Source organism: Cupressus sempervirens, chromosome 11 (assembly GCF_028749045.1).
Source record: "Cupressus sempervirens isolate cs-2001-9-10 chromosome 11, ASM2874904v1, whole genome shotgun sequence".
Lineage (NCBI taxonomy): Eukaryota > Viridiplantae > Streptophyta > Pinopsida > Cupressales > Cupressaceae > Cupressus > Cupressus sempervirens.
Window position 1 is genome coordinate 86,002,113 of NC_143128.1, and position 12,310 is coordinate 86,014,422.

Consider the following 12,310-nt stretch of genomic DNA (forward strand, 5'->3'; position numbering starts at 1 on the left):
GTGTGCTAGCTTAGTTATATTGAGACTATTGATTGATCTTTTTTTATTATTGTTAAGATTTGATGCTACATATAAGTGAGCCCCCAAAATGTCACATTTGTGGGACATTAAAATCTTACATGGGATGTGACATGAAATTGACTTAGGGTTCCTCCTTTGAAAGGTCACATTGGAATCACTTTGACATAAAGGAAACCCTTGGTTTGAAGGTATTTTTTAATATTCTCATACTACTAATAGAGAATATTCGTTTGAATGTCATCTCCACACAAACATATTACTTTAGCAATAATTAATATTCATTTATTTTAAGTCATCCAAGGTATCATATAGAGATATTTTAATACCTTCAAATAAAAGTTCTTATATACCTTCAAAAGAATGTCCTTTATATGTCATTATTTTATTAGTAGCATAGTTCTCTAAAGAAATTTGTTTATCAATGGTTGGGTTGGATTGTCAAACTAAGTCAACACCATTTGAAGGGTGAAATTTTTTGAATGTAACCAAACCCATAAATCATAAAATGTGTTCTATGTTGGCTACAACAACTACTAGATGATTGACAAGATGTTAGTTTGAATTTTAATTTTTTGGGGGTTAGATCTATGACTTGGAAAGTGTTTTAAGTTAAATTCATAGTTGTAAATCTAATCTAAAGTGATGAATAATAGATTTAAAGAACAAAATTGAATTTCTAAATATCTATAATAAGAAAATTATTATGTGATAGTATTACAATTCCAATTTATATTTAAAAAAATAGCATTATATAGGATGTATTCATTATTTCAAAACCATAAAGCAGTATTTGATAAAAGGTAAACACTAAGAGCAGTGCTTTAATAACATAAAAGTAAAATATATATATTTAAAACAATGACAAGTGCAAATTTTCATGCATGACATAACGCAATAAAGCATAACATTTGTGTCATTGTTATCAAGGTTCAAACACTTGTCAAGTCATTATGATTGAGGCTTCATGCCCTCACAAATACAATTTGATTGCACATTTGAGCCTTTAAATTAAAAGCCGCAAACATCCAAGTTGTTGACGTTGCGCTTCAAGACTTCATCAGGTCAATATGTTAACATGATTAGTGCTCTTGCCAGGCTATTGTGCTCACAGATTTGAACTTTTCAAATCAATGTAGTTCATTCATGCTAATAATAGGATTTTGTATTAGGTTGGACCAAGCCAAAATTCATAAATTACCAAGAATAAAAAACGAAAAATAAATTAATTACAAAGTAAGTCTACCTTTCTAAAAATGGTTTAATCGCATACCAATTTTAGATAGCAAATTAAATAGAATAGAAATAACAATCAACTAAAAAGAAAAGAAAAAATAGTCAAATCTTATACAACTTAATATTACTCTTAAGTTATGAATCAAATATTTAAGCTAACTATTTCTTCTATAGATAACAGATTGAAGGCTTGATTATTTATTAATGATTTATTATTATTTATTAAAATTAATTATTATTGTTATATTATAAACTCTTTCCTAAAGCTAACAATTTTTGTACTTTACTTACGTTAATTTAATGCATAAAGTTGAGAAACATTCTTTGCTAGAAGATGCATTAAATAGTGTCTCTCAAAGAGGATACCTAGACCTCAAGGTGCACCATTGAACCATATTTATTAACGAATTAAAAAAAAAGAAAAATAAACCGTTATAAGTCAAACAAATGTGGATGCAGGTATGAACAGTGTGTGTATAAATGAAGCTAGTCAATACGCGGTCTGAGTTTGAATTCCTCATATCTTGAATTACAAAACGTACAATCCGATTTCTTAGCAATGATTCAAAACGTGTTCATTAGTACTTGCTTTTGTGCACTATTAATCAATTAATCTCCACTTTTTTTGTTTTTCTAAAATAAAAAATTATAATTCTTTATTTTTCTTGAATATGTCTTATAAGACCGCATTTTAAGGAATACACAAAATCATTTCTAATTTTTTTTTTTTAATTATAAACTTTTTTGTGGTAGAATTTACTATGTTGATAATAGAAATTTTCAACATAGAAACTTCTAATTTTTTTACTGCACTCTTCTCTATCATGATATTATAATATTTAAATTTTATTCTATCTAAATACTAACATCTTACAATCAAATGAAATTATGATTGTTATTATTTTATATATTATTTTATAAACTATACTACATAACTAAAAGATAGATAGATAGATAAAATTTTAACGTCCACGAGGCTAAAAATAGCCTATGGTCCACAAGGCTAAAAATAGCCTATGGGACAGCAAGACAACTCAAGCAGACTTAAGTAGCGCTGTTCGCCTCTTGTGTAGACTAATGATGAGCCCCCCCAATTGCTCAATGTAGTCTTCGTTGAACAGGTTATGCCAAGAACTGTCACATATAGTATCCACAAACTTATCCCTGCTATCCTTGTAGGCCTCACATTCTAGAATAAAGTGCTGTTCAGTTTCCACTTTCCCAGAATTGCAAAATCTGCAAATTCTCTCTTCCCAAGCCTCCTTTGGCCTCTTCCAACGCCCGATCTCACAACCCTTAATGTCACTATGAGGCACTTGTTAGAAAAAGTAAAGAAGGGGAAACCCTTAATGGAATATGATCTAGACAATCATTAGGTACATTTTAGACTGATATACCAACTCAATAGGGAAGAAAAATGAGTTTACTTTTTCAAAAGACAATGTTTTTTATTAATGAAAAATGCAATGAATACACCATTACAGATACAGATAACCCAGATCGTGCCAAAATGAACGTGATTGGTCAAAATTGAAACACGGTGAACCGTCCACAAACAGTCCACAAGAAACTGTTGATATAATAAAACAACGTAAACAGAAAGAAAACCACTGTCCACTTTAAAAAAAACTGTTAGATGGGAAACAAAAAAATATTATCTTCGGCTACATTTTGTAGCCAGTACACCCAACCCTTTTTCTCAATGGAGCTTATCCTTTCCCTGAAGACATTTACTCCAGTAGTGAAAAAATAAGGCAATGGACCACGCTAAACTCATTGGGGCCAAAAGCTTCTGGTTTTGACATGGTTTTCACCAACCCCCACTCTGATTTGACCGTTGACCCTCGTCATGATAATGTCATGCTCTCTCAGAGTGCTTATGTGGACAGCAATATGGCCATTGGATCCTCCTGCCCATCGGACGGACAAGATTCAATCCCAACTAAAACCATCATCATGCAAGTAGAGGAGGGCTATATAAGCTCTGCCATGGAGCAGAACAATCCGGGCTAACATTGCAGAAGCTTTAAGAACAAAAGGCTTTCTTGTTAGCTCTTGACATTATTCACAGATTGAGTAAGATTCACAACAAAAGTGGCTGTCCTGAAGTCATTTGCAGATTGGGTACTATTGATCTTGAGATAGTTGGTTTGCGGATTGAGTACTGTTGTTCTTAAGATTCACAAGAGTGGATTTGGAAAAACTAAAAGGCTTGCTTCCTATACCATTGAAGGAAAAGTCGGTGTTTTGGGTGAATTCTCCTGCCTCCTGGATCATAATTCTTTGGGGAGCCTTTGGGTGTTTGATTTTTGTGTTCTTGGCTTTACAATTCAGCGGCTTGGAGAGTTGTGTGTAACAGGGGATACAGTAGCTTTGAAGGTGTTCTTGGCATTGCAATTGAAGGTGTGTGGGTTTCTTCGTTTCTTTGTTCATTGGAGCCCCATTAATCTGTTGAAGACATTTGTGCTTGTTAATATGGCTTTTATATTTGATGTTTGGAAGGGCACAATACTGCAATGGTTATTGCTGAATGCTTTCTTATGCTTATGCGATGATGATGATTGATTCTAAATCCTCATTCAATTGCCTGCCTTAATTTAGATCAATCCCCATGACCGATTTTCCATTGGTGAGTGTCTTAGAGATTTGAATCAGAACTAATACAGTTTTTCAGTGAAAACTATTATGAATTTCAAGTTCTCATCAATATTAGTTCGCAGGGTAGATCATATGATAAATCTGAAGCTGTTAGAAAATATCAATGATGGTTACAGGTTTGATTCTTCTAGAATTGCCTTCATCTGAATGGAGGGCAGCTCATCCGAAAAGAAGTTATAATGGTGGATGTTCATTTGCATGATGGATTCCACCAGAAATCGATTCCTCCTATAAAAAGAAACATCAGTTAATCATAGTGCACGAGTTTTTAGTTGAAATGAGATTGAAATAACTATATCCTCTTTAAACATTAGTTTTTGTGATCCTGTAATGGCTAGTTGTTGCCTTTCATGGTATAATGACCATGAACCTGATCGAAAAGTTGATGTCAAGTTGTTCTTCAAATAAATATTTATACAAGGTAAAAAGAAAGAAGTATTCAAATGTCAAGTTCTGCTTCAAATTACTATTTATACAATTATGATGTCAAGAAAGAATTGGTCAAAACTAAAAGAGAGAATTTTGAAAGTGTGAGGAATATGCTTACATCAAACCTTCTTGGTATGTTTCTTAAAAATAGTTTGCTTACGTGTTGTCAATTGTAATTTGTCCTTTTCACTATCTTTCATGCCTACATGTGTTTGCTTACAAGGTGTTTTTGCTTGCAGGACCCTTTGCTGTTGACATTATAGTAGCACTGAAGGTTTTTGAGCTTCAATCCAAAGAAAAGCAATGGCACAGGAATTCACAGCTGAGAAATTATGCAATGGTAGAGCTGTGTCTCCCACTGATCCATTAAACTGGTACTGGGCAGCAGAAACAATGAAGGGTTCCCATTTGGATGATGTGAAAACATTAGTGAAAGAGTTCCATGATCCAACAATAAGGCTCCAAGGTGCCGGCTTAACAGTGGCCCAAGTAGCTGCGGTGGCCCGGCAGCCCACCGCCCGGGTGGAACTTGACCCAGCCGCAAAAGGCCGGGTCGACGAGAGCTCCAACTGGGTGATGAACAGCATGGCCAATGGGACTGACAGCTATGGGGTCACAACTGGCTTTGGGGCAACCTCACACCGTCGGACACGACAAGGCGAGGCCCTACAAAAGGAGCTGATCCGGTTTCTCAATGCTGGCATGTTCGGGACAGGCGAGACCAATGTGCTACCCTTGGAAACCTCCCGGGCAGCAATGTTGGTCAGAGCCAACACACTTCTCCAAGGCTTCTCCGGCATCCGGTGGGACATAATTGAAGCCATGGGAAAGCTTTTGAATGCTGGGGTGACCCCACGGTTGCCTCTCCGAGGCACCATAACAGCCTCGGGTGACCTTGTCCCACTGAGCTACATTGCTGGTGTGCTGACCGGCCGACCCAACGCCAAGGCCGTCTGCCGAGACGGCTCAATTGTTGGGTCAGCAGAAGCACTTAAGGTGGCCGGTATTGCAGGCGGTCCCTTCGAGCTACAGCCCAAGGAAGGGCTCGCGCTAGTTAATGGGACTGCCGTTGGGTCCGGCCTGGCTTCCACTGTGTTGTATGATGCAAACATTTTGGTTCTTCTGGCAGAGGTTCTATCAGCAGTTTTCTGTGAGGTTATGCAGGGGAAGCCCGAGTTTACTGATCACCTAACCCACAAGTTGAAGCATCACCCGGGTCAGATAGAGGCAGCGGCTCTCATGGAGTACTTGCTGGATGGGAGCTCCTACATGAAGGCTGCTGCCAAACTTCATGAAATGGACCCACTCAAAAAGCCCAAGCAGGACAGGTTAGTGCCGAAATCACAAGATTTCAAGATTTATTATTTGTTTTTGGCTCTGTCTGATTTTGGTTTTGTTGGAATCAAGCTCTCTGGTGGAGAGTACGAAAGCGTATGATATGAATTAAAATTGGGGGTAGATGTTGTTTATGGAGATATGAATAGGTGAGGTTATATATTGAGGATTTCATTTTCAATCTGAACATTCAGCAATATTATTCTAGTAGATCTTCCAACTTCAGTGATTAGAATCACAATTTCATAATCTAACCATTACATGATTTCAATCAATTGATCTGAGTTTATAAGTTAGTGAGATTATAAACCAGTGAGATCACATATAAGGAATCCCATCTTCAATATGAAGAATAATAAAATATTATTATATTATTATTAAGTGTAGTCTACCTTATCATTTGATTTGTACCTTTACAATCCCAATCCTTGACAGCAATAGGCTGACAACACAGCTTTTATTAAAGTTTTGCCTCTAAAGTTTCTTCTCTTTTTGTTGTTGTAGTAAAATTACTTTACACAAGCTTTTCAGCCATGAGACAGGCTCGCCCCAAAAGATAATCATAAAAGTGCTGAACATAAGAAAATGTCTGATCCATTGATTTAGCTGCATCTAGCTCAGAAAATCTATAGCAAATCCCAAATGCTGTCTCCTCGATATCTAATTCAGCAATGTTCTGATTGTTGGTGATTAATTCCAACTGGCAGTTCTCTTTAGTTTCGACGGTGATTCACTGGCAGTTTTGATAAGTTTTGATGGTGATTCTCTTTATGCATAACTGAAGATCCAATTGTTATTAACAGATCAATATCCTTCAGTTAGCCGATCAACCCAATCTTTCATCCTGAATTACTCTCATTTGGTAGAGTTAGTTGTGTATAAATCATGCATTTTATATATTGATTTAACAATCAATGATCAATAGAATTTCATTCTTAATTAACTCTGTTATTTTTCTGTTTCTGTAATTGGTATCTTTTTCTTTCAGCAAGATTCTTCATTTATTTTTCAGATTTATTGTAAAATCTTGCACTGATTTGATAAATAGTTAACTTAGTTCTTTCAACCTCTGCCTAAACTTACTGTTTTGGAATTCAAATATACTTTATAGTGGAGGATATCTTTGAATAATTGGTTAAAAAGTGAGACGAAAGAGACAGATCTTAATAGGATTCAAATGATCTAAAATAGAATTGCTGTGGTAAAAATATTTAGCTGCTGAGGTGGCTTCTAAATTCAAACCTTCATTGAACTATTGAACTCCCAAATCCTTTCTAAAATATCTCTTTAACCTTCAACCAGTTTAAAAATTCGGAGTTCTCAGATTTCAAATAACCCAAATAATTAGCAAAATAAATAATAAAATAGAAAATGTCCAAAGAAGATGTCTATATCTCACCAACCTCAAGCTAAAGTTGGAAATATATCTCGCCAAACTCATCTTAAAAGTTGAAAAGTAGAAATATGTTATACCAACCACTGTCTTTTATAATTGTGCAGCAAGTCTGACTAACCATGGAGTAAGAGTGGTATTTTCAACTACCTAATTTAAGAGTGGTATTATCAACTACCTTGTAAAGTTAAGTACATATTTCATTATTATATGGTGAAGTATATTCTTGTCTTACGAAACCCACCACTACAAATCTCATGCATTGTTGACGGTCCCATGTTTTCATGGTGGAATGTGGTGTCTTCACCAACCACAATTCAAAGGCTTATACTTTTTTATTCACTTTTATGGTTTCAATAATTTGCATTATTTGTTTAAGGAGAATGGATAGCCCACTTAGATAGACGGAGTATAATGGCACGGGCAAATACGCCTCAAATCATCTTGGATTTGACAGCTTTTATTAATGGACAATTGTTTTCACAATTATTGAGGGGAAACAACCTACTTTACACCGTTTTCACCATTAAATTAGTGCTTAGAATGATCTGTTTGTGGTTTACCCATTTCTTCCAATTATAGAGCTTTCTTCAAGTTAAATGCATTACTTAAATATAATTGGTTAGAGGTTCTTATTCTATTTATTTAGTGTTTTTTTGTGATAGTTTAGCTTATGAATTGCAAGTGTATATGTTAAGAGAATTTTTTTCTGTGATTCTAAGTGTATGTACAGATTGATTTTTTTTTTGATAAATTTATTTATTTTTTATAAATTGAAGGAAATTGTGCAGATATGCTTTAAGAACCTCTCCACAATGGCTCGGCCCACAAATTGAAGTGATTCGCATGGCCACACGAATGATCCAACGTGAAATAAACTCTGTGAATGATAACCCCTTAATTGACGCAGCTCGAAACAAAGCCTTGCATGGTGGCAACTTTCAAGGAACTCCCATTGGTGTTTCTATGGACAACACTCGTCTTGCCATCGCTGCCATTGGTAAACCCATGCTTACTATATATTTGATAATTGATAGATAATCATTTTTGTTACTCTATTTATAATTAAGCTTAGTATTATTTTTAGTAAGTTTCATATAGGTTACAATTTTCACCTTGAGTGTTAGTATAATGTTGATAAGTAATAGTTTAAATATTCATTCACATAGTCTTTTGTGAAATCTCTATTAATGCATTTAATTAAAATAAAGATATAAAATAAATCGTCACAATCAATTCCCTAAAAGTATTAGTATTATCAAAACATCAAAGGCAAATTTATTAGTAATTTATTTATTTGTAATTGACTCTTTGCTGTGTGATTTTCAGGTAAGCTCATGTTTGCTCAATTTAGTGAACTTGTCAATGACTTCTACAATAATGGATTACCCTCCAATCTAAGTGGTGGGCCTAACCCAAGTCTTGACTATGGATTCAAAGGTGCTGAAATAGCAATGGCATCATATACCTCTGAGCTACAATTTCTAGCCAACCCTGTTACAAACCATGTCCAAAGTGCAGAACAACACAACCAAGATGTCAACTCCCTTGGCCTTATCTCATCTCGGAAGACTGCTGAGGCCATTGAGATACTAAAATTAATGTCATCAACATACCTAGTTGCTCTATGTCAAGCTATTGATCTTCGACATCTTGAGGAGAATATGTACTCAGTTGTAAAACAAACAGTGGCACATGCATGCAAGAAGACTTTAACCATGAACCTCCAAGGTGAGTTGTTGCCTTCACGTTTCTGTGAAAAAGACCTCCTCATGGTTGTTGATAGAGAGCCTGTTTTCTCCTATGTTGATGACCCTTGCAGTGCCTCATACCCTCTCTTCCAAAAACTTCGACAAGTCCTAGTTGAACATGCCTTACAAAATGCCGATAAGGAAAAGGATTCCAACACTTCAATTTTCCACAGGATTAGTGCATTTGAAGATGAGCTAAAAGAAAGCCTTCCAGTTGAAGTTGACAAAACTCGTGAGGCGTATGATAAGGGTGTTGCACTAGTTCCAAATAGAATCAAGGATTGTCGGTCATACCCATTGTATGAGTTTGTGAGATCAGAACTTGGGACCACAATACTAGCAGGAACAAAAAGCCATTCACCTGGACAAGACTTTGATAAGGTGTTCATCGCCATTAATGAAGGCAAGCTAGTGGAACCCTTGCTCAAGTGTGTGGAAGGATGGAATGGTGCCCCAATTCCAATTTGAAGTTAAAATATGATAAAATAAGCAAGTAAAAATAAATCCCCCACTAAACATTTCCTATAAAACCTTCTTATATGAAGTGTATATATACACCATGTTTGTGGGATCCTCCAAAAATCTTTTCTTTAAGGGGGTAGTGCTATTTTTGTATTTTTTAATGTAACTAGAGTTTTATGTGCCTTTTATTGAAAGGAAAAGGTGAAATTTGTATGGTGTAACTTTTTGGGACACCTTATGTTATTTTCTTTGTGAACCAAGAAGATTGCACGGACAAAGCACTACAATAACTTCAAATACCATAAATTGTTAGCAAACATGCTTTTCAACATTGGAAATTATTTTTACTCATTTTACATTTGGCAATGACTAAGAATTATAATGAATGACCAAGATGGTAGTAAATTTTAAAAAACTAATTTAAAGGTAGAATATTTCCAATGTAACTAAACCATATGATTTCATATACATTATTCCTTATACTGAATTTAAAAATATGTATATAGTATAACAAACATGTTGAATCATTGTTGAGGAATATAAACTCATTTGAGGTTCTACACTAGGATTTTAAGCGCATGTAGTAAGCGTATACAATGATAAATTAGACAAACATGGCAACTTCAGGATTTTATTAAAATAATTTGATTAAATATTAATCATTATAGAAATTACAAAGATATTGTAGAGTAGAGAAAAGAATAACATTATTTCTTTCGGTTAGGTTATGGTTCAATGAGAATAGAGAGAGGGATATTATCCCAAATTATTGGTTTGCATTGTTTTAATGTAAAGTATTTTGAGATTAGGTTATCTAAGAGATTTCAATTAAGCTTGTGATATCTAATATTTATTAAATCATTTAAATAATAAAATTGATGGGTATAATTGATCTAAGTCTATTTAAGTAATGTTAATCTTGTTATCTAATAAAAAAAAGAAATGATGGTTTTGATCTTACACTTTTACCCTAATTAAATGAATATTAACCCATAGTCTTTGTTTTATAAATTATACTTTTACTAAGAAAATATAAAATATTTACAATTAAATGAATCATATATGGAAAAGTTAAATACTATTAATAAAACACTTAATAAACAAACCCCTCTACAAATAAGTTTAGATTTTCCTATCTACTTAGATCATCAAGAATCTTAATATTATTAGACAAAAACCCCTCACCTATCTCCTACAATGTTTATATTGTTTACATTTCAAGACTCATCGCTACTCTTATGTACTTATCATGAGAAAAGGAACATGGTAAAAGGGATATAAAAACTTATATTTAATATAAGATTTACTAATATGGTCTCTATCTTTTGTTCAAACTCTTTACATGTCAAATAGTGTGATCTTTACTCTTTTAATTCTCCAAAAGCAAAGATTTTGGATTGTAATGTGAAGATGAAAATAAAAAATACGGAATTAGTTTAATGAAATAATTAAAATAATAATAACATTGTGAAAATCAAATGTAATGAAAGAAAGTTTGAGAAGAAGACAAATGAGAAAAAAATGAAAGTAGTGATAATACATTTTAAATGACATCAATTAGAACTTTTTTAAGATAAAAAAAATGTAGAGAATACTAAGGTTAGCATATAATATTAAATAAAGTAAACACACCAAATAAAGTCAATGAATCATTTAATTTAATAGTTTTCATTAAACCTATTTAAATTGTTCAAACATGAATATAATTTTTGAAATTAAACTATAAAACTAGATAAAAATTTATTTATGTTTAATTGAAATGCTCTAGATTAAGTATACATAAATTAGCATGTATTAATTTATAATAATAAATGATACTACTATAGGTCTACATATTTTGGTGTATGAAGTGCTAAAATATGAAAAATAAATGTGACAAATAAAAAAACATAGTTGTTAACTTGATGATAAAAAATACATAACCCTTTTAATTGCGCGCTTATTGAAATTTTTATACATTTTATTTTTCAATATAAATAATGAAATAAGGTAAAATGTGTGAAGATGATAAATGCATTTGAACTCAATACTAGTACTACTAATCCCATTCCCATTTGCATGTCTATCTCTTCCCAATCTAGTACTACTCATTATCAACTTGAGAAATCTTTATGCGAGTCTTTGTTTTGTGATTTTCATCTTAGTGTGGTTCCTTGTGATCCCTCGATGTGTCAAAATTATCAAAAACCTAAAATTCTAAATATGGATTTTTTGCACTTAAACTATTAAATGGTCTCATTTTTTTCCGAAGTCACAATCTTTTAATTTTTCCCTTGGTATCATGCATCCCACTTGTTTCCTAATGAACCTTCTCAATTCCCTTTAAAAAATCATAATGGACTTCTTCCTCCAGTAATTTACCACTCCCACTACATCTCAACCCTTGACCCCAAATCATTCTTATATTTATCATTTAAAATCCATTCTAAATAGTGGCTGTAATTGAGTAACCTTTTAAATATAGTGATTGTTCTAAAATATCCTTTATACAAACTCTAATTAAAAATCCCTTTTGAGAACATTGTTTATGGCTGATTCCTTTTGAGAATGGTGCTTGTGCTCTCAATATCCTCTTCAAAATTGGCACTTATGCTTCAACTCATTTTTGAAAAAAGGTAATTATGGTTCAATCCCTTTTAAAATTAATATGCATATCATCATTATTCTTTTGATTAATGGTGCTTGAAAAATATATGCAAGACATATGAGATTCAAATTATTACAATACATTGTTATCAATTAAAAATCATAAAAATCTGGGTATAATGCTCTAAATAGAGTATTTTATCCTAAATATAGGTCTATCATCTTAAAATGGAAGCACTTCTATGTTAAGAGCATTTAGCCCTTCGAGTAAGTGGTATGGGGTCATGTCAAGTGCCTTGAATAGGTCTTTGCATGGATATGGTTGTTTTCCCCTTGTTTGCTTCTCTCTCTCTCTCTCTCTCTCTCTCTCTCTCTCTCTCTCTCTCTCTCTCTCTCTCTCTCTCTCTCTCTCTCTCTCTCTCTATTTCTAGCCTATTTCTGA

General features: G+C 33.4%; 1 protein-coding gene across 2 annotated transcripts; it reads left to right on the forward strand.

Annotated features, from left to right (window-relative positions):
- Positions 1–3,260: 3,260 nt before the first annotated feature.
- LOC149528340 (phenylalanine ammonia-lyase 1-like) lies at positions 3,261–9,599 on the forward strand. Of its 2 annotated transcripts, none has more exons than XM_089810226.1 (4): positions 3,261–3,657; positions 4,581–5,669; positions 7,849–8,069; positions 8,399–9,599. In XM_089810226.1, the coding sequence occupies exons 2-4, from the start codon at positions 4,645–4,647 to the stop codon at positions 9,286–9,288; spliced, it is 2,136 nt and encodes a 711-aa protein (XP_089666352.1). In that variant the 5' UTR covers positions 3,261–3,657; positions 4,581–4,644; the 3' UTR covers positions 9,289–9,599. The 2 variants fall into 2 exon arrangements, with proteins under 2 accessions (XP_089666352.1, XP_089666353.1); XM_089810227.1 differs by having other exon boundaries at positions 7,861–8,069.
- The last annotated feature ends 2,711 nt before the right edge of the window (positions 9,600–12,310 follow it).